This window comes from Maylandia zebra, linkage group LG3 (assembly GCF_041146795.1).
Source record: "Maylandia zebra isolate NMK-2024a linkage group LG3, Mzebra_GT3a, whole genome shotgun sequence".
NCBI lineage: Eukaryota > Metazoa > Chordata > Actinopteri > Cichliformes > Cichlidae > Maylandia > Maylandia zebra.
The window spans coordinates 48,950,891-48,973,721 of NC_135169.1; the positions used below are offsets into that span (position 1 = coordinate 48,950,891).

At 40.5% G+C, this 22,831-nt stretch overlaps 1 protein-coding gene across 4 annotated transcripts in view; it reads left to right on the forward strand.

Annotated features, from left to right (window-relative positions):
• The window catches only part of sorcs2 (sortilin-related VPS10 domain containing receptor 2), a 416,004-nt gene that overhangs the window by 126,376 nt on the left and 266,797 nt on the right, over positions 1-22,831 (forward strand). For all 4 annotated transcript variants that reach the window (XM_076881972.1, XM_076881973.1, XM_076881974.1 and 1 more), the window contains exon 3: positions 22,666-22,765. In XM_076881972.1, the coding sequence (XP_076738087.1) occupies positions 22,666-22,765 (100 nt within the window). The remainder of the gene's footprint in view (positions 1-22,665; positions 22,766-22,831) is intronic.

The window sequence follows — 22,831 nt, forward strand, 5'->3', positions numbered from 1 at the left end:
TGAATTTTTCCTTCCCACTGTCACCAAGTGCTTGCTCATCGGAAGTCGTGTAATTATTGAGGTTCTCTCAGTATTGTTGTAGGGTCTTTACCTTAAAATAAATTGCCTTGTTGCTGCAATTTGGCATGGGATAAATACAATTAAACTGAATTTTGTCACTTAACAATATGGGCTGCTCAGGTGATAGAGGAAGTCATCAACCAACTGGAAGGTTGGTATATTGATTCCTGGCTCCTCCACTCCATTTGTCAAAGTATCCTTTAGCAAGATACTGAACTCTAAGTTGGATCTAATGCATCCGCGTGAGTGTGTGAATGTTCGCTAAAGCACTTAAGCATAGATTAAAGGACTGAATGAGAGTGTGTGTGATTGTGGTTGTTTTTTTTTTTTTACACAGGTGTGTGCTTTTTTATTACCATCGCCTCTTTTTGAAATTTTTCCTACTGTTTCCTACTTTTGTCTGCTTGTCTGACTGCTTCAGCACGTTATATCTTCAGATAACCCCAAAAATATGAAGCATAAAATTGTCCACTGAACTATCTACTTTCATCCCCAGAACAGTACTAGAGTTACGTAAATTAGTGATCTTAGTGTAGACTTACTACATGCTAGCAGCTTTGTTATGGTAAAGACACTGAAGTGCTTTGAATTAAATGCTAATATCAACCTAGTGATGTCCTCGGTAAAAGAATAATACCATTAGGATACATAAGTTAGAACTGTATTTGTCATATTGTATTCAGACATTTGTTCCAGATGGAAGTTTTCAACTTTAAAGTTTCACTTTACAGAATATGGAATGAAACACATAAAAAAAACAAGGCATCTAATCAAGTCACTGATTTCTTATTTCTTACTTCTTCCTAACTGTTTTCAGTAAACATATTCATTTTTATACAGCTGTATGTTTGTTCTTCCATTGAAGTGGCTTAAGTGTAAAAAAGAAATGAAAAGAAAAAATGCGTCAGAAGTTAAAAAAGCTGAACATCATTTCCTTTCTTAGATTAGCCAATGCAGTTCATTAGATTTCAATAATTTACACTGAAATTTAGGCATATCTAACTGACTGCAGTACCTAAACCTAACCCCCTTCAGCATTTTTTTTCACAGCAGATGCACCCACATGCTACTATTACAGCTAGTATGCTAAGGTTGCTCACTTCCTAATGAACTGATGTTACACACACGTTAACTACAAATGGAAAGACTCTGGCAATAACAATTGAATCACAAGTCACAATTTTGTCTTCAAGTTTAACAACTGATTAATAAAAATAAAGTAGCACAAGCTCAAACTTATTTCTAAAAAAAAATACCAATAGATAATTATGGCATCACCCAGCCTGCTCATGTGCAATAGCAAAGTTAATTATCCCTTAATTATACATTTATTTATTCATTAATTTGTTTATTTTGAACACAGCCTGAATCTCATTTCTGCTCTTACTTAATCTACTGTATAGTTTCAGTTATAGCACCAAAGACTAAAAGAAAACAATAAAGCTGAAAGAAAAGTTTTATTTGCCCTTGTTAAATGTGTTTTTTGTTTGTTTTTTTTGCAAAAGTCCTTCTTAAATAGTCACTCTCCAGTGGCGTGAGCTGAACTCTGCAGCATGAGTACAGAGATCCTTTGGGGTTCAGATTAAATAAAGAGCCATAATTGCTATAAACCATTTATGGGTTGCAAAAACTAAACAAAAATAAATATAATTTCAGAAGCTTTGTGCACAATCCCACCAAAACCAGGATTTGTAAAGTGGTTTTCCAGGCAAATCCACCACTGTCAGTACAACATCAGTACAGTAATAAAATGAATGACTTGCTGTTGGCAAAGACTGCTTTTATTCTTAGAAAAACACATAATGGAAAAATGGGTGAAATGAATCAATTCCTTGTGGGTGTTATTGATGTCAGCACTGCTTCCAGTTTTAGATTAGTCACATTTTTATTGCATCCAGAAGGTGCGTATCTCAAACATAGGGCATTGCGTACAATGGTAATTATAACCATTCAACCCAGTTTGAGCTTCATATTTCTGACTTTGATGTAGTGTTTTCTAGAAGCTGTATTCATTCTTCAGTCTCACTAAATGTGTATGTGACAGACTGGCCCTCCAGTTAGAGAGGTAAGATAAGATAAGATAAGATAGAACTTTATTAATCCCTCGGGTGGGTTCCTCTGGGAAATTCTGGTGGTAAGTAAGACTTAAATAAATGCACTGATTAAAAATAATACACTATATATGCACACGGAAAAAATAAAAAACAAAGCACCAACTCCAATCCCCCAAAAGCTTAGATGTTGTGTAGAATGTAAATAAAAACAGGTTGCAATTGTAACACTGGTGGTGCAATACTAGACCTGTTAGTGCTACTTCTTGCCTTCTTTGCATGTAGTACGGCAGTATAGTTACCTTTAACCACAGTACAAGGACAGAAGGGAAATATGGACCAGATCAGACAGGTTCTAGATTCGTAGGAGCCAAGGGTGTATGACAACAGAGGACTTGTACACAGTAGGTGCAGAAAACACAATTGCATTTATTAACAATTATTAAAGTTGTGCACATTTAACAAAAGTAGAGCGCTCTTCTTGAAAACAAATTAAATAAACCCCACAAATGGTTGACCTAAGGATATATTGTCTTTTGTGTCTTTTTTAAAGTCAATTTCAGTCTTTCAATGTTCAATAGTCACTCAGTGTGTGTGTAACCAGTCGGGTTACAATCTACCAGTTCATCCGGCTCTTTGGGCTGGGCTCGCCATCCAGTACTGGAAAAGGGATCCTCGATTCTTCTCAGGTCCTCAAAACCAATCCAATCCAAATAAGCAAAGGGAAAAACCTGACCATGCGAAGCAACAAATGCTACACGGGGCTTCACAGTGCTCACGTTGGCTCACGGCCTCTGGAATACAGTATCACTCTTATTATTCTTGCCGAAAAAAGGACTTTCACTATCCAGCTAGCTTCTTCGCCACACGGGTAAACTGATCTTTCACCGTCTGTGTCTCTGGCATATCTGACTGGCACACGAAGGCACACACAGGTGTCTGAGCAGCGCACAGACTGGGGGAGGGTCAGACCGGCCAATGATTGGTTGCTCAGTGGATCTGACAAACACACTCTACAGGACTAAGTCCTGCCCCCCACACCATTTATACATTACATATACATATGTACATATTAATTAAACTTATGTTTACAAGCTTTTTATCAGTATTTATTATAATTAACTTTGTTTTTATCAATATTTATTCCCATCGTGAGAGTATGAATATTTATACTTTTTAATCCTGTTTTTAACACTGGGTTACACTATCCCCCCTTAGAATCATGCAAGTCCCTTTGCATGGGATAGCTAAACGGTAATGACAGGGGAACCAGCCTTCATGGGGATGACCACAGAATCTTGTTCTGTCAAGGCACTGGTAAAAGCCAGGCTTAGACCTTGAAACAGGGACTGGGCAATGGAAACGAGAGGATTTCCCAACTGACTATATTGCAGTCGTTCTGGTTGGGTTCTTGTTCTCTCTGAGCGCCTTATGGTCGCTGTGGCTTCACTCTCAGTATTTGACTGACTTGAGTTTGCTTGATTATCGTTTGAGTTGTCTTCTTCCACTGGCCCATCACAGGTAGATCCATCGGGTAAGTTGGCATCACTCTCGCTTTCATTGTCAGTGTTTGAGTGTTCCACCATGGTTTCACTCTCCTCTAGGCTTCCACATCCAAGTGGATTTCCACATTCAGGTAAGTTGTCACATCCGGTTAAATTGTCAGCTCCAAGCAAGTTGTCACATCCGGTTAAATTGTCAGCTCCAAGCAAGTTGTCATATCCGGTTAAATTGTCAGCTCCAAGCAAGTTGTCATGTTCATGTAAGTTGTCTCCTCCAGGCAAATGAGTTTCAGCATGATCGTGATCATTAGGGTGTGTCTTTGGCTGGGGAATCTCATAGACTCGAGTGACCTTTATGGGCTCTTGAAGAGGTTCCTCTCTGAACCAACAGACATCCTCATCTTCCAGTTCTGAATGATCACATTCCTCATGTTGTTTAGGTGATTGCCTTGTTTTTGGTTTGCGTACATGAGTTGGTTGGACAGGTTTCTCCTCAACAGGGGCAAGAAAACCACAAGGGAGCAAGAGATCGCGGTGGACTGTGCGGACTGGGCCCTCTTTTGTTAGGGGTTTTATACTGTAGACGGGCAAGTCACCTGCTTGGTTCACCACAACGTGAATATCAGTCTCCCACTTGTCGGCTAGCTTGTGCTTGCCTCTGAGACGGACTGCACGCACCAAAACTCTGTCACCTGGCTCTAGTTTTGAGGGTTTCACTCGCATATCAAATCTTGTTTTGTTTCTTTCTGCCATTTTGTTAGCATGGTCTGTTGCTAGTTTGTAGGTCTCTTGTAGAGTTGCCTTTAGTTTTGTTATGTACTGAGAATGAGACTTGAAACTTTTGTTGTTAAAGGGCAGCCCAAATGCTAGATCGACTGGCAATCTTGGCTGACGGCCAAACATTAACTCATATGGGGCAAAACCAGTTGTATCGTTTTTCGTACAATTGTACGCATGAACGAGCGGTTTGACATAGTTGTGCCACTGAGTTTTGTCCTTTTCCTCAAGAGTACCTAGCATACTTAGTAACGTTCTATTGAAATGTTCTACCGGGTTCCCTCTGGGGTGATAGGGTGTTGTCCGGATTTTACGAATGCCCATGATCTTGCAAAGCTCTTGGATAATGTGGGACTCGAAGTCGGGACCTTGATCGCTATGCAATCGTTCGGGTATCCCGTAGTGGACTATGAAGTTGTCCCAAAGGGCTTTTGCAACGGTCTGAGATTTCTGATTGCTGGTAGGGATGGCTAATGAATATTTCGTGAAATGATCGGTTAATACAAGCACATCCTTTACATTACTTCGATCAGGCTCAATGGACAGGAAGTCCATGCAGACTAGTTCAAGGGGTCTGGTGGATTTGATATTCACTAGTGGAGCTGCTTTTTCTGGAGGAGTTTTACGTCTTACACAGCGGTTGCATGTTTTGATCTTATGTTCTATATATGCTGCCATGCGAGGCCAATAGAACCTTGTTCGGGCAAGATCTAAGGTACGTTCAGTGCCTAAGTGGCCCATGTCACAGTGGAGGCTTTGGAAGACTGAGTCACGGAGCTGTTCAGGTAAGACAAACTGGTAAGTAACATCTCCTCCATCTTGGCGAGTTCGGTACAGGATGTTATTGTGCATCTCCAATCGATTGAGCTCTCGGAGTAGAAGGTTGATGTCAGGAAGTTCAGCTCGCACAGTTGGTGGGACCTTTTCTCCAGTTTCAATTTGTGCAATAACTTCCCTCAGACAAGGGTCTGTTCTTTGTTCGTTTGTGATCTGTTCAGAGGACATATGGGGCATAACAGGAAGACCACCACAGTCATTTTCATTGACAAAGTCACCTGGAATGGCAGCTGCAGAAATGGCTAGCGAGTGAACCAAAGGGATGGTGTCATTTTGAGAGCTGCATACAAGGTGTTTCTCACAAATAGCAGACACTACTTCAGGACTTAAACTGCTGTCAGGTAGGGACAGGTGAGTCTGTGTGAACTGCTGTATGCGGTCGAGCTCTTTTTGGGACACTGCGTCGTTAAGCAACTCGCCATGTGGCCGTCTAGAAAGGCCATCTGCATCTGAGTTAAGCTTGCCTGCTCTGTACTGGAGCTTAAAGCTAAACGTTGACAGGGCAGCTAGCCATCTGTAACTCATGGCATCCATCTTAGCAGTAGTTAATATGTACGTCAGAGGATTATTGTCTGTTACGACAGTAAACTGATTTCCATATAAGTAATCTGCAAACTTTTCCGTTACTGCCCACTTCAAGGCTAAGAACTCTAACTTATGGGCGGGATAACGAGATTCACTCCTAGACAACCTACGGCTTGCATAAGCTATCACCCTGGTCTGGCCATTCTGCTCTTGATAGAGCGCGGCGCCAAGCCCTGTAGTGCTGGCGTCGGTATGGAGCGTATATGGCAGTTTAGGGTCGGCAAAACCCAATACAGGCGCAGTACTGAGCTTTTCAATGATGGTTTTGAAAGCAAGATCACAAGAGGGAGTCCATCGCTCGCCGAAAGGTGTCTTGGGGTCATGGTACTGGTCAGACTTAGCTTTAGGCTTTGTGCTTTTGCGCAAAGGAGGGTAGCCTGATGTTAAGTCAGTGAGGGGCTTAACGATACTCGAATAGTTCTTAATGAACCGCCTGTAGTACCCTGAAAAGCCTAAGAATGAGCGGAGCTGTTTAAGATCACGGGGCACAGGCCAGGTACTTAAGGCTTCCACCTTTTCAGGGTCAGTCTCCACTCCCTTGCTGGACACAATATGCCCAAGATATCTGACAGAAGTTTGGAAAAATTTGCATTTTTCGAGTGAGAGTTTGAGCCCATATTCTTTCAGGCGATCAAGAACTTTCATCAAGCGAGCCTCATGTTCTTCAAGTGTCTTGGAGAATACAATGATGTCATCGAGAAACACGATCACTTCGCGCAGGTTCATGTCGCCCATACATTTCTCCATGAGCCGCTGGAATGTGCTGGGGGCGTTTGTAATGCCTTGGGGCATTCTATTAAATTCCCAAAAGCCGACGGGACATACGAACGCCGTCTTTGGTTTGTCCAGCTCCTCCATCTCAATTTGGTAGTACCCAGATTTTAAATCCAGGACAGAGAACCATTGTGACCCGATCAAGGTGGAAAACGTTTCCTCCAAATTGGGGAGAGCGTAAGCATCTTTTATAGTCTGCGCGTTAAGCTTTCTGTAGTCGATACAGAGGCGGACTTCACCATTTTTCTTCCGCACGACTACAATGGGTGAAGAGAAAGGGGAGGTAGATTCCCTGATCACGCCAGCTTCTTGCAGTTCTTTGAGGTGCTTACGGACTGCTTCCAGGTCGTTCGGATGTATGGGACGCGCTCTATGCTTGAACGGTGTTTCATCTGACAATCTGATTGTGTGTTTCACTTGATCCGTCTTTCCAAAGTCAAGATCATTCTGTGCAAACACTTCGGGCATTTGGCTTAGCTTTTCGGTTATGCGTTCCTTCCATTCAGCGCTAATAGGGGAAGAGTCAAAGTTATATGTTACATTTGACTTCTGCTCAGTTCGGGATCTTGGAGTTCTCACTGAGTGTTCGTGAGATAGAACTCTTTGATATGCACTGACTTCTCCGATGACACAATTTAGAGGGATTGTCACATCATGTTCGGATTCATTGGTAAGTATAACTGGAACAAGGTAAGGTGCTCGTTCAGGTAGGTCTATGAGACAAGGTTTCACAAGGATGTCACCAGGTAAGGCTGACATTCGTGGATACTCTAACAAGACAGACTTTTCACCGTTACCGGCTGACACAGCTACAGCACCATCTAGAACAACAGTTTGGCCTGCTGGAATCAACTGTGGCTCTTTGTTGTGCATCGTCACTAAACCAAGACTACTGTCTTTGGACTGTTTGTGTCGTGACTCAAGAACTTTTAGAACTGCCCTATAGCCATATGGCAGGTTCAGCTGCAGTTCATGGCATGTGTTAGAGTACAGCTCATAAAGTACATCTAATGTGTTTGTCCCAATTAGCACTAAGGACTGAGAAGCTGTGCGCACATCGGGGACAACTAAGGCAAGTGTCGGCACTTCAGCTTCAATGCCAAGGAAGTCCTTTGGGAAAGTGACATGCAGTTCAATGTAGCCTAAGTAAGGCACAGATTGACCGTTGGCACCCTCAACTTCTAAAAGTTCAAACAATGGCTTAATCTCATGAGAGGACAAATGCTGACGATAGTAGGACTCGGGGACTGTAGTCACCTGGGAACCAGTATCTAGCAAACAACTCACTGTGTGACCATTAACTTTCACTTGTGCAGTACTCTTTGTACCAATTAGACCTTTAGGAAAGTCGAAGGAATCTGATCTTGTGTGTGACTTTAGGCTGGCACGCTTTTTAGGTGAAGCTTTTTGTTTAACCTGGGTGGGACGGGTTAACAAAGCATCAGCCTCCATTTGTCCCGCAACGGAGGCAGAATTTAGTTTAAAGAAAGCTGGTCATTCTGCCTGTCCCATATCTGCCTTCTCACTCTTAATTCCCTTCGTTTTGCAACTACAAGGGCAGGATTGGGCTCTGACTCACAAGTGGCTACTATATGTCCATCTTCCCCACAGCGGAAGCAATACCAGGGCTTGGGCCTAGTACTGGGGCGGCTGGGTGGAGGTGAGTTTTCAGGTTTGGCATGGTCAGGTTTTTTATTTTCAGGTTTCCTTGTTCGAACTGTCTTCAGTGTTGCTTGTTTCTTTGGCTTCAAAACGGCAGCTAATTGGCTTTTTAGATCGGCAACTTGTTTTTTCAGCTCTTCTAGACTATCTGACTGTGCTTGGCGAACATCTGCATTTGTTTCAGTGACCGTCTGTTCATGAGACACTGCTTTTGGTTTCGTGGCGCTAAAGTGTTTCTTCATTCGCGTGTTTTTAACTTCTTGTCGGTTTTCTGCAGTACGCAGGAGAAGCAATAGCTCTGCATAAGTGGGTGGCTCCTTATGCTTTAGCTCCAATTGCAACTCCGTTAGCAAGTTATCATCCCAGCAGCCTCTGTAAAACTGTTTAAGAAGCTGCTTATTTACTTCATGTGGTTCAAGCCCACCTCTGCGCACGGTGTGATTGACTGCCACCTGCAAACGAAGCAGATAAGCAGAGGGCTTTTCACCATGATCTTGGAGGGTGTTCATGAAGCGTACAAACAGTTCCTCACCATCTTCGACGGTGCCAAAAGCTGAATCCAGAAGGTTAAGATAGTCTGCAGGAGTGGCTTCTGGCCCAAGAGGGCGGATGACATCAGAAGCGGGAGCAAGGAGACTTTCAAGAATCTTACGAGTTTTTTCCAACTCTGACAAAGAAGCATCTTCCATCAACAAGTCAATATGAGAACGCCATGTTTCATAGTCAGCTTCGCTGTAAGGTCTGGGCATCTTACCAGAGAAAGCTCTGAGTCTTAATGTAGAGTGAGCATGTGATGTCTTTTCAACACTCTTGACAACATGCTCGACTACTACTTTCTGAACCTCTGGTGGGTTGAGGTCAGTTGGACTCAACATTTGAGGTGTCAAGTTTGGTCTCATGGGGTGTTGGAATGCGCCCTGAATGGGTTCAGGAGGGTGAGGCAGTTCAGTTAAGACTGAAGGTGAGGCTCCAAGTTGTGTGGATCCTACCACAGGGCAAGTCTGATCAGCAGCATCATTTTCAGGGTTTATCTCAGCTGTCTCAGCAGCTTCGATGGTCTTCCCTATTGTGGATAGGGCCTCCTGCAACACTTCTTCGAAATCCTTCCCACTTAACTTGGCTAAACCCTTCAGGTTGCTAATGTAAGCCTCAGTAACACTGCCCTCTACGGTCTTAGTATAGACGTCAGTTAAGGCTCGAATGCGGTAACTGACATCTGGATTGTCAGTGGACTGTAAGAGGTAAGGCAGCTTAGGTGCTAATATTTCAACGGCTGCACCGGACTCGAACTCTACAATCTGACTTTTGTAGAATGCAGAAGAGTCATCATCGACAGAGAGTACTCTACGAATAGTACCATGTTGCTCCAGAAACTCAAATACCTCTTTGTCTTTCTCTCTATCTGTAACACCGCTAACAATAATGGCATTTGGTACTTTAACGGCATACTTCTCGACAAAATCCATTTTCATAGTATGTGAGCGTCTGATCAAGGGTCAAAGAGGATTCCAATGTTGTCACACAACACTCTAGGCTCCTGGCTGGCTCGCCACTTTTTTACTTATGTAACACTGGTGGTGCAATACTAGACCTGTTAGTGCTACTTCTTGCCTTCTTTGCATGTAGTACGGCAGTATAGTTACCTTTAACCACAGTACAAGGACAGAAGGGAAATAAGGACCAGATCAGACAGGTTCTAGATTCGTAGGAGCCAAGGGTGTATGACAACAGAGGACTTGTACACAGTAGGTGCAGAAAACACAATTGCATTTATTAACAATTATTAAAGTTGTGCACATTTAACAAAAGTAGAGCGCTCTTCTTGAAAACAAAATAAAATAAACCCCACAAATGGTTGACCTAAGGATATATTGTCTTTTGTGTCTTTTTTAAAGTCAATTTCAGTCTTTCAATGTTCAATAGTCACTCAGTGTGTGTGTAACCAGTCGGGTTACAATCTACCAGTTCATCCGGCTCTTTGGGCTGGGCTCGCCATCCAGTACTGGAAAAGGGATCCTCGATTCTTCTCAGGTCCTCAAAACCAATCCAATCCAAATAAGCAAAGGGAAAAACCTGACCATGCGAAGCAACAAATGCTACACGGGGCTTCACAGTGCTCACGTTGGCTCACGGCCTCTGGAATACAGTATCACTCTTATTATTCTTGCCGAAAAAAGGACTTTCACTATCCAGCTAGCTTCTTCGCCACACGGGTAAACTGATCTTTCACCGTCTGTGTCTCTGGCGTATCTGACTGGCACACGAAGGCACACACAGGTGTCTGAGCAGCGCACAGACTGGGGGAGGGTCAGACCGGCCAATGATTGGTCGCTCAGTGGATCTGACAAACACACTCTACAGGACTAAGTCCTGCCCCCCACACCATTTATACATTACATATACATATGTACATATTAATTAAACTTATGTTTACAAGCTTTTTATCAGTATTTATTATAATTAACTTTGTTTTTATCAATATTTATTCCCATCGTGAGAGTATGAATATTTATACTTTTTAATCCTGTTTTTAACACTGGGTTACACAATGACTTGCAAATCGCATAAACCTATGATAGAATGCAGACAACATATCATATGTGTAAATTGTGAAAATGTATTATTTTAAGAAAAAAAAGGCATTTTGAATTTGATGGCACATCTCGAAAAACCTGTAACAGGGCCATGTTTACCATTGTGTGGCAATAAACATCTGGAAACATCTGGAAACTGAGCAGATCAGTTGCTGGACTTTTGGTAGAGGACTGCTTTGCCTGACAGCGGATTTTACTTGCTGAACAATCCTGGGTCTTCTTTGTTCTACTTTTTCTGCTTCATAATGTACCAGATCTTCAGTTCATGTAAGGTCTGGACTACAGGCAGCCCAGTCCATGACCTGGACTCTTTTACTGTTGTTATAGATGCAATATGTGGTTTAGTACTGTCTTACTAAAGTATGCAAGGTCTTCCCTGAAAAAGATGTCACCTGGATGGTAGCAGATGCAGTAAAACCTGTACACGCATTTCAGCACTGATGGTACATTTCCAGAGACTGAACTGAGGGCTAATAACAAGCTGGATGGTCCCTCTCATCTTTAGTTAGAAGGATGTAGAGTCCAAACAACAAAACGCAGTCTGGACTGTGGACCAGTACTGTGCTTCATCCAATGTAACAAGAAAAGTTTTGAGTAGGACAGAGAGAGAGAAGCAAAATAGGTTGCAGGCAAGTGGTGAAAGGTGTAAAGCATGGATTAATTAATATATATTCTTCAGGTCTAAAATGCCTCTGAAAAGAAGGCAAAAGCCTGAACATCATAAACTTTGTCATTTTTGTAAACAGAAATCAGTTTTTACACTTTTAATCAATGCGAGGAGTAATCAAATCCTCAATAACTCCTTCAATAACTTTAAGCTTGAAGACAGAAAAGAAAATCTATCAAATGAAATTAGTAAAACCCTAATTGTTCTCTAAAACAATCTAACAACTGAATCTTCCCCGTAAAGAGAAACAAAATGCTCATATGTTTATCACATAGATGAGATTAGCAACTGGCTTTTGGGGAGTGGGAGCGATCAGTATTTTCCAAAAGCCGGAGGAAGAGCACATTTTAGCATTTTCAGTAAAAGCAATTAAGCTAGAAAGTGTTATTTGCCTTTGCACTTTCTCTGTGGCTCTGGATGGGTATGGAGCAAGAAAATAAAGTGCAGAGAAGCTGATCTAATCATTTGTACAATAGTGATTGAAATGGCAAAATGATGAGAATGTCTGTAAACAAGCTCATCTGTTTAAGTATTCACAGCCAAGTTCACTCAAAGGAGTTGATCCTAGCTGCTTATTTTGACTTCAGGAGACAAGCTGATAAAAGCAAAACAAAACAAAAAAAATCTTAAAAATTAAACCTCAGGTCCAAAGTAAGCCAACACAGCAGTGCTGCTTGTGAATTCTGGGAGAGTGTGCTGCGGTGTTCAGGGTGCTTGTCCCAAAGCGTGCTGATGGGAATGTCATCTAGATAAATGTTTTCTTTTATCACTTTCTTCAGTTCAGCTGGGACTTGAGTGCAAAGAAGGGCACGCGGTGGATGCTTCAGAGAAAAAGTGAATTGATGGAGCTTGGGAATGTTGCTTGGTATCTCCAGTGCCTCCACTGTTATGTGCTTAGGAGAGGCCTGTAGGAAATGTTTAATCTCAGCCAGGAGAAGGAGAGATGGGGGAGCAATGATCATGCTACTAGCAGCACTCCTCACATCTCATTCAGTAGGTTTTAAAGGAAGTATTCTGACACAGAGAAACTGCTAGGAACAAATTGCAAGATTGAAAGATTTACATTCAAAGTTGTAGCACTGTTTCTGAAAAATGGCAAATTATTTCAAGGATTTTACTGTGAGACTCAGATATAGATAATCCATCAGCTGGCACTGTTCTCACAGCTTTGAGTTATCCGCTTGCTTGTCCTGACAACACCTTATACATCCTAAAAAAAAAATAAGTCAAAGCAATGCCAAGTGTAAACAGTTTCAAATGAACAAAAGCATGTTTTTCTGGCATTAAATTATTTAACTCTACAATCTGTTCTGCAGTCAATAACCAACTTTCAAATTTTGAAAATTGGAAAGTCACAATACACATGTAATAAGGTTTACTAAAAGCTCACATATCTCTCTTTTTTGTGTAAAAAAGTATTATGAAATACCTGGATCAAAATGATGGACCAATATGCTACAAGCACACTGCTAGCGTGGCTGTAAAAATATTCAGTATTCTAACAACTGCTAACGGTATTATAAAAATGCATTTAAGGGTTTCACAATCCAAACTAAATCTGCATAGGAAAAAAACAAACTCAGCCCAAGGTGCAACATTAAATCCTAAAAAAATGAGAAACGCCCTTTTACAGGGAATACATATATAAACGTTACACTTGACTTTTTTTTAAAGGTGCAGGTAATGTATGTCTAATCTTAAGTACCAACCCCAAAAATAAATAAAATAAATAAAAATGAGTATAGTACAGATGTATTCCACCTGCAACTCTGCAACAGAGTTATAAAGCCACAAACTCTAGACATCTTTAACCACTGGCCGATATTCTGCTGCTTAAACCTATATTAATGTTCATGTTGGAGGACTTATTGCGTGTAGATGAAAAGTTATTACCACCATCCAAATACAATGCTGTTTATCTTGGTTGAATTTCTATGTTATTTCTGCCGTACTGAGGGAGTTAACTGGTCGTCTTCCATAACAGGCACCTCCATAGCAACCTGATATGGACTGTTATGATAAGCATAATAGTCCATATCCATCATCAGAAATCCCAAATGTGTGCTGGAGAATTGAACGCTCTTTAAGGATTTGTGTGTTTCCATTTTTGCTAATTATGCTCATTGGGAGAGGAGTTTTGCCGATGGGATCCAGGGAGTGTGGTTATTTCTCTTGATAGTACAGTGTTTTATATATACACACACACATATTTCTTTTTTATGGGTGTTATAACCATTTCAGCTCCTTTCTTAAGGGAAATGATCTAAATATGGGCATATAATATGTGCATCCTTGTAGATATCTTGCTAGAGAAATTTCAAGCCTGCCCATATGGAAAAGAAATAGAAAAAACTTGCATCAGATTTGGCCTACTTCATATAATCATATAAGGCTTTCATGTTTTACTCATGAAAGTGGCCACTTTCATATATTGTTTTAGTAAGTATCCAAAACATACAAGTTTTATTTATTTATACTTTTTCAAGGGATCTTATATCTGTTTTCACTCTTTCATGCTTTTCACACAAGACAGATGCAAACTTTATAAGATTTATATATATCTTTTCCATATGGGTGTCCTGAAAGTAATTTATGAAGGATTCTTTTTTTGTGATTTATTTTTTTCATCATGTGCTATCACAGCCTTTGTTGATAGTAGCAGATTGATTATTATTTTATTCAAGGGGTTTTACTCAAAAGGCTGCAAAGAAACTCATTACAACTGACAGAGAAAGGCCAGTGATTCAGTCACCACAGAGCCTGGGAAAGAACAGGTTCAGTGGTGTAATATAAAAGTAGCCTCTTAAGAAAACTGCCTAATTAAGTGCAATCTGTTGGTGATGTATTTGTTATAATATTATGTCATTTTCGCTATATAAACAAGAAAAGTAGATGCAGAGTGGCCTGTCAGGAGACTTCCATAAGCAGCTTTTCAAGTGGCAGCAGTACTCTGCTGCTGATATCTATGCTCCAGTGATTTTGTGCACTTCAAGAGACTATCCGCCACTGTGAAGTGCCCTTACTAAGCATGAATCACTGTATCCTGGCTAACTGCCTGCTCAGACTACTTGCAGTGTAGGAGGCTCTTCCAAATGAAATTGCTAATTGCTGCTCAGGCATTAGTAACTAACCTGAACACAAATGTAACCCACATCTTACAAACTTCTGCTACTATGTGTTTTGATTCTAATGCAAATGAGCTAAATTACTCTCATCATAAAGCATAAACAATAACTTGCGAGATGGAGCCTTCATCTTGCAGTGTGCGCAACTGTCAGATCAGATATGTATCTACAAGTGCCTACTCATATTCTATCCAAAACAGGACAAAGCAGTGCATTATCATCCATGTTCTCTTTGCTGCAATCCACATGACCGTCTGGGACATCAAATGGCACTTTGACGGCATGTAGACAGGTGTAACTTAAAATCCAAAATGTTCTTCATGGTGTTTTTGGGAAGTAAAGGATGAGAGAAGGAAAATCTCTGTCATGAACCTGTGGTATCTAGCCATGTCGATAGTACAACCCCAGTTCCAGTTCCCAAACGCTTATTGAGTATTGTTAAAAGGAAAGGTGACATAACACAGTGGTAAACATGCCCCTGTCCCAGCTTCTTTGGAATGTGTTGCAGGCATCAAATTCAAAATGAGTGAAAATTTGCAAAACAATACAGTTTATCAGTTTGAACATTAGCTTGTCTTTGTAGTGTATTCGATTGAATATAGGTTAAAAAGGATTTTCAAATCATTGTATTCTGTTTTTATTTACATTTTATACAACGTCCCAACTTCATTGGAATTGAGGTTGTACATTTAATGTAGTACAATTATTGAATATAGGTGTATTGTTACTATTGTGATTGTTGTCATGTTGGTTTGAAATACAATATCTCTTTCCCCAGGTGCATAAAATAAAGACAGTTGATTAGCTTATCTATTATAAGTTTTGCTATGATACTGGGTTGCACAAAGGGGTATTTAGTGCCAGGCAACCTGTGTTAAGTCTAATTGTTGAATGTTGTCATTGTGTTTCTTAACTTTGTAAGGTCTTAGATCAATCTATAGGATCAAGACGTTCCTTTGTCTCTGACCACCTCTCCAGCCACTTAGGATTATTGTAGACACATCCCTTGTGAAGATTCTGTTTCTTGTCTTAGAACCATTTGGGGGTTTACGGTGGGAGGTGCTTTTGCTGTGATGTGTATTGTGTGAACTGTTTTCCCAATAAAAGGCAGCGGAGGCTGTTGTTGGGGTCAGTCTGCGGTAGGATTCAGAGTGCTTTCTGAGACACCGGCCGGGGCCTCCCTTGCTAGCAAGTAAAAGATGTCCGTCTTGTTTTTGTTGTTAATGAGAATAAGTTTCTAAACTAGCGGGGCTTGTGGAAACACAGACCCAACCACCTGCATTTCCAGTTCTCCAACCCCAGTGTTTGTGTAACTTCATGTATGTAAGAGAAGACTAGATTCAGGGGAAAGCACACCGGTGGGAGACATTACAACAGACACACATACGATTTTAAAATTAATTACCAGTGATTAAATGTAATAGTGGTGTATAAATATTGAGAGAGCTAAAGAAGGGAGTGAAGCAGCCTTAGCCTATTGCAGTGTAACTAAGGGATGGGTTCAAGGCATCCTGTCGAGCCCTGACTACAAGCTTTAGCAAAAACGAATGCTTTAAGACTAGACCTAAAAGGAGAGAGGGGAGTGTTTCTTAAACTGAAAGCTAGCTCCATAGAAGAGGCAGCTGAAATCTGAATGGCTCCCATTCTAGTGCTCTCAATATGGTACTATCAGCCTTTAAGATAAAATGGGACCTGATTATTCAAGACATTTTATGAGAGGTGAAGGGTTTTAAATCTAATTTTGGATTTAATAGGTAGCCACTGGAGAAAAGTAAATATCTTTCTAGTCCCTGTACTCTTGCTACATCCTTCTGGACCAGCTAAGGGCTTTTTAAAGAAATTTTTAGAAAAACATAATAACAATGAATTACAGCAGTCTAAACTATAAGTAATACATGCATAGACTAGCATTTCAGCAAATAAATATTTGGTTGATCACCATTTTTCTAAGATTTTTTACAATGAGTACAATAATCTCACTTTTTAGAAGTAGGAAATTAGAAGAAGGTTAAAAATTAGTGTATAAGTAGCAAATACAGCAACGTCAAGCAGATTCTTTTAACATAATACCACCATCTTAAAAGCCTGCGGTTTAAAGATTGATTGATCTTTTAGGGTTTTTATGTGTCTGTTAACACCTTTCTGTAGACAGTTCAACTTGTCATTTTATGATTTTATGATTTGTGGCCAGTCTGGTTGACACGTCTGCCACTGTCATAACAAGACCAGTTGTCTTTTTGCTTTCCCTGTCAAAACAGGTTCACACTTTCCCCGGCTTTCTGGTAGCTGTAACACCAAAAGACTGAGTGTTAAATTGCATTTGTCTGACTTTGCAGCTCACCAAAAACACTCAAAGACAAATATTTTTAAAAAATCCATTCTTTTATACATGTAAAGTTTTGCCACAGCACAACTTCTCTACTCAATTTCTCTATTTTCTGTATATCTGAGCGGAGTAGATCTCTGAAAGACGTGCTATTTCATTCTACAGTCTATTCTGCAGTCAATAAACCAAGGCTTTGACACAATCAGGCCATAGCAGATGGCCATAAAACCTTTGTCCAGGGTACACCTGAGACTCCCTGAGCTTTATCATCCTCAGCCATTCTACTGCTGCAAAAAGAAGCGAAAATAAACAGACAAATGACAGTCGAGTAGACTGTTCCTTTTTAAAGTAGAATGGGCGATAACACTGCTGACCTGTCCATGTGTGACGCTGACAACCCCAACCCCGACTTCCACCACTACGTTTCTTGTTCATACATCTTACTTTTATCGTCCATAAAGCTGTGTCATGAAACAGTAATTTTTCCATTTATCATCTGAAAGCATAAAATGTGATTGCACTTGTTGAAAGCTCAATCTGCCCATTGGTATTTGATGGCTTACTTTAAACCAGTAAATCAGTTTTAACACTAATGGTGACTCGCTCTCTGCTGTATTCTTTGACACCACTCATGGCAATTACCTTTAGTGCGATAAATCAAAAGCTCCCATCTCGCATGAATTCTCTACTCTTTCAAAAAGAAAAATAGCAACGCTTACGATCACAATGATCGCTCATGACCCAAACTTTAACCTGCTCTAGATTAAATTTGGCACAAATTCTCATACAGTAGGATGCAGTTGATAGCGTCAGTTAGTGATACTCTGGTAAGGAAGCAAATTTATCCTCATACTTCATCAGATTTGTCAACAGAGCAACTGCATAATGCACTGCAGAGTTTTTCTTGTGTTTCTGTGGTGTAAGACTTGAAACTGTGACATATTCTATACTAAACTAAGATCCAGCTCAATCCTATCCTCTTGTCAGAGGACGTTGCCCTCAGTTAGCCTCTCTGGGAAATCTGTATGTCAGCCAATCAGTGATGAGTGTCATCAGCCCTAACAGTCTGGCCATCAGGCTTTCCAGACCTGATTCAGACTGACGGTATCTGTCTGTCTTAGCAGAAATCAGACACTGAACAGCATGATGAGACTCAGCCAACTACTGTATATGTCTATAGCTAACCTTTAATACACCAACCCACTGCTCTGTTCTTCGTTAGCTTTGTTTGAAGCTATTTATTAGCTTAGTTCTTCTTAGACAGCAGATGTTTCGCCAAATGCATGTGAATTCAGAAGAGAAAAGCCTTGAAGGATGCATTTCCTTCTGTCGCATATTCATCATAACGCCTCACCAGCTAACACTTTGAAGATCTTTAGATGGATTTATCATGAATCCATTTCCTTATATCCATTCTCCTGTGCTCTCTATATTTTGGTATTCCATTGCATCAGACATTTTCTTGACACACTCAATTTTTCTTTCCTGAGATGTCAAGCGCTGGGAGCAACCTTGACATATTAGGACATTAAATCTGAATCAGCACCTGTCGCCACCCTAAAGTGCTTCCACATTTCTCTGTTTTCTCAAGCAGATCAAGGAAAATACAATTTCACCCATAGTGTCTGTCACTGTCACATTCATTCTCGCAGACATTTCCCTTCTCTCCCCTTTTGTTTTTTTTTAATATTCCACTCTTGTTTTATAGTAGTTTCCGTTTTTCTGCTGTTATTATTTCAGCTATTTGCCTTCTACCAATTGTCTTGTGTCTGCGGCAACTTGTTTAAGCCTTTGTACTGCATATCAAAAATGAATGTTTTCTCACAGTTATGCTGTTTGACATGAAGACTTGGACATGAAATAACATAAGGGTAATATTAATGACTATTTTGTGTCAGCGTGTGCCTTGATATCCTACTTTTCTGTTAATATTAAATTGCCAGGACTGAGGGCTACACTGAGTACCACAGATTAAACTTTTTTCATTTTCTCATTCAACTCTTCTCCCCTCTCCTGCTCCCTGTCTTCGTCCATATCTCTTCTCATCAGCTTCCTACTCTGTTTAAAAGTAATTATTCCTCATTAATCTACAATAGCTCTCTACTAGTCTATTAATCCAGAGGTCTTGGTGGTAGACAGTATAAAATGAGCTCTCCTATTAACTCAACATCATTATTCTCAGCATGTAAGGTGCTGAGACAGCTGACTTTACACTCTAACCCCTACCCAACCTCTATATTAGCTTTATAAGGCTACGTTCACACTGCAGGTCTTAATGCTCAATTCCGATATTTTGATCAAATCCGATCTTTTTGTCTGCTCGTTCACACTACAAATAAAATGCGACCGCAAACGCGCTCCAGTGTGAACGCTCAAAGCGGCCCGCATGCGCAAAAGAAGATGTCACACACAACACGCTCTGTTTAGACCCAGAGCAAACAATATTGTTTGACTGATGGCCCTTAATATAAAGACTTCGGACTTCACGTTTCCCAATTTTTGCTTTAAGTTATTACATAATAATGTAAATAACCTAATAATTATCCTTATTGCTGTTTTAGAGAGGAGCGGTGCTTCAAAGTATAGCTGCAGATTTCTGTCAGAATCTGCAGGTTATACAGTACAAATAAAATGTTAACATTTCTCCAACGTTGTCTTCCCAGCACTTTCACCGGATGGCCAGGAAGCGTTCGCGATGTCCTATCGGGTGCTTCTCCGGCGCTGATAATTGGCGTCTGTCTTGTGTCAGTGACGTAAAAGATGGATTTAATGCAACATGACCATTCACACAGCAGTCGCTTTCTGAAACATCGGATATGTATCGGATTCAGTACCAAATACGAAAGTGACCCAGATTGGATTTGAAAATATCAGATTTGTGCCGTTCACACTGTCATAGCATGATCGGATATGGGTCGCATAGGGTCAAAAAAATCGGATTTGATGCGCTTTCGCCTGCAGTGTGAATGTAGCCTAAGTGACATATCTTTGCCTCATGACTCCTCAGATTAGTTTTTTTGTTTTTAAGTTGCCTTTTCTTACTTTTTTGTTTTGGCACTAAAAATAGCCAAACTTTGAAGCACTTTTGTGATATTTTACTTATGATTCTATATGTATAGTTTCTATGGCCTGTTGTTAGACTTTCAGAATTTCAATAACTTCTTAAATAACTGCTTAGAGGTGCAGCCAGTTCAAATGCAGTACCCTAACCTAACTGGCTCAGGGTATCTGTGAATGTAAACCTAGGTGAAATATACCTGTTTATACTTCATAATTCATAAGAATGTCTTAATGTTTCATTGTGATTGGAGGATTTGTCAGTGCACTCCAGCTAGAGAGAGCTGTACTCCTTGGATCATTTGACGTGTGTTTATGTTAAATTAATAAACACATGTAATTTGAGCATTTGACAAAAATTAGTCCATACCTTTAATCTTTAACATCAGATGGAAGATATATGGAAAGAAAAAAGTTCATTGTAACAGATGCTGGGCAAAACAGGGTATTGAGGACAAAAAAGCTAGGGGACAAGGGACAGTCAAGGTCCATATGTTGAGTTGTATTTCTGGGCAGAATGCCCACCCCAGCTCTGGCCTTTCATTACACCCTGGCTAATGAAGCACTATAAATGTGTAATAAGGAGGTTTTGGAGGCCTCTGTGTTAAATGGAGAAGTAATACCCAGTACAGTAATAGAGTTGATGTATTCTCCTCTTATTGTGGAGAAGGTGATTATCCAAATGAAGCAGATTTTTTTTTATGATTTACATTATTTTTTGCTATGATTTGTGGTATGTAAACAGATAAGCTTCCCTCATTGGTGCTATATAAATATACCTGAATTGAACTGAATCAAAGTGCTCTTGGCAAAAAGTGTAGATGCATTGTAATGTCATTTTAAGGAGACAATTTTAGGTTTTTAAAGTTATCCTTATCAAATGTTCAGCAGCTAAGGGGATTTCTGCAGATCTCTAACAGAAGTACAGATCTCTTACAGATCTCTTACAGAAGAAGCATCAGTCTAAATGAGTTGCAAAATGTGTTGTGTCTTTATAGAAAGACACAACACAACACATTTTGCTAATGTGTTTATCAACAGAGCATAGGAAATCTTGTGGGACCGAGTTTTCACTCCTGCAGAAATACAAGAATAACATTCCAATTCTTATGCACTAGCATTCATTTCAGCTTCAATATCAAGAGTGACCAGATATATTTTCACCCAGCTCTAAAGGCTGGGTAACAACCTATCTCTTACCTGTCACATACAAAGCACTTGGAAATGTTACTGAATGCCTTCCTAGCAGTTGGATCTGCAGCATCTTTTGATTCTTTGTAAGTAGATTTTCATATGTTGACAGGCACAAATGGAATCTAGAGTCTTCCTTAAAGGAGGGCAATGAATGTGTGTGAACAAATGGTTTAAACAGATTCTCCGAGCACTGTTTATAAAGTGCTGATCATCATCCTTCTTGCTAATTAGGACTTAATGTGACTAGTTAATGTGGTTTTTGCACTTACACCCAAATTATCCACCCTCTGAGAGGACCTCTGCTCACCAGGCCTAGCAGGCCTTTACTCCATCTACAACTGGGTTTTTGTGATAAGCACAGAGCTCTGCTGCTAGCACAGCCATCAGCACGAGATCTGTTCATGTCCTCCAAGTGATCCAGGGTTAAATATGGCACACGGGCCAACGAGGAAGATGAAAACACTTGCCAGCTCACCACAGAGAAATAGCTCACCCCTGCTATGCCACTCCATTTTCTCCAGCTGTATCAGAGCACTCTGGGAGAGCTGATTGCTGAATGGCTTGGCAGAGCTTCGGGTGTATGTGTCTTACTGTGTGTGTGAGTGTCTGTCAGTGGTTGATGTCCCACTGCGCAAAGGAGTAAATCCTCTCATCCTTAACCAGGCTGACGTGCTAGCTCATCATTCTCTTTCATCAAGTCCTCTTCTTCAAGGCTCCCTCCTGTTGAACCCTCAACCTCCAGCTAAATGCTGTAGCATCTTTCTTCCTGTATGCTTTGCATTGTTTTTGAAGCCTAGAAAGTTGTCTGATGTACACTTGTTTTGTGTTCTGTTTACTCAAACCAGTGTCTTAAACCTTAATTTACCTTGTCTACATAATAAAGTAGAGGGGAAAATCTCCTGTATTAGTTTTGTTTATCTTTTCCTTCCTGACAGAAATTTAAGACATTAATTATCCATAAAAGAGTTAAGCCCCCTTAAGCTTTGTCAAGTTGAAACCTGCATCATTTGTCAAAACCTGTCACAAACAATCACTTTCACTGTGCTTTGTGGGTATGTCTGAGCGGGGCTGGAGAAATGATCCAGCTACTGTAACTATCACTCTTGACCGCACATAGCACTCCCTACCTCCTGCTAAAGCTGCCAGATTTAAGGATTGGTCAGGACTTCATCGCTAGCCCAAGGGTGTTTTTACACCACTGTGGCAATGACAGGTTTCCCAGCCGTTTCTGATTTGTCACTTGGCTCAGACCACAGACTGCAAAGTAGCGATATGGTGAACAGAACTGATACAATACCTTTAGGACAGTTTGAGAGAATAAGCAGCTGCTTTCCCAGGCATCTTTGCCTACCTCTCATGGGATTACTGCAAAAGGAAAACTATGAAAAAAATGCTCTTAAATGTTTCCAGACTAACTTGTACCTGTTCTTGTTTTTCGCCTGCAATTTTGTTAGGTCTTCTGACTATGGCACCACCTACACCAAACTCAACCTGATGCCAGGAACAACCATTGTGGTGACAAGTTTCTACATTTGCCCAACCAACAAGAAAAAGGTCGGTAGTTGCATGCATTTTTTCCCCCGGTTATGTTGTCCATTGTTAATAGTACGAGTTGGAGGT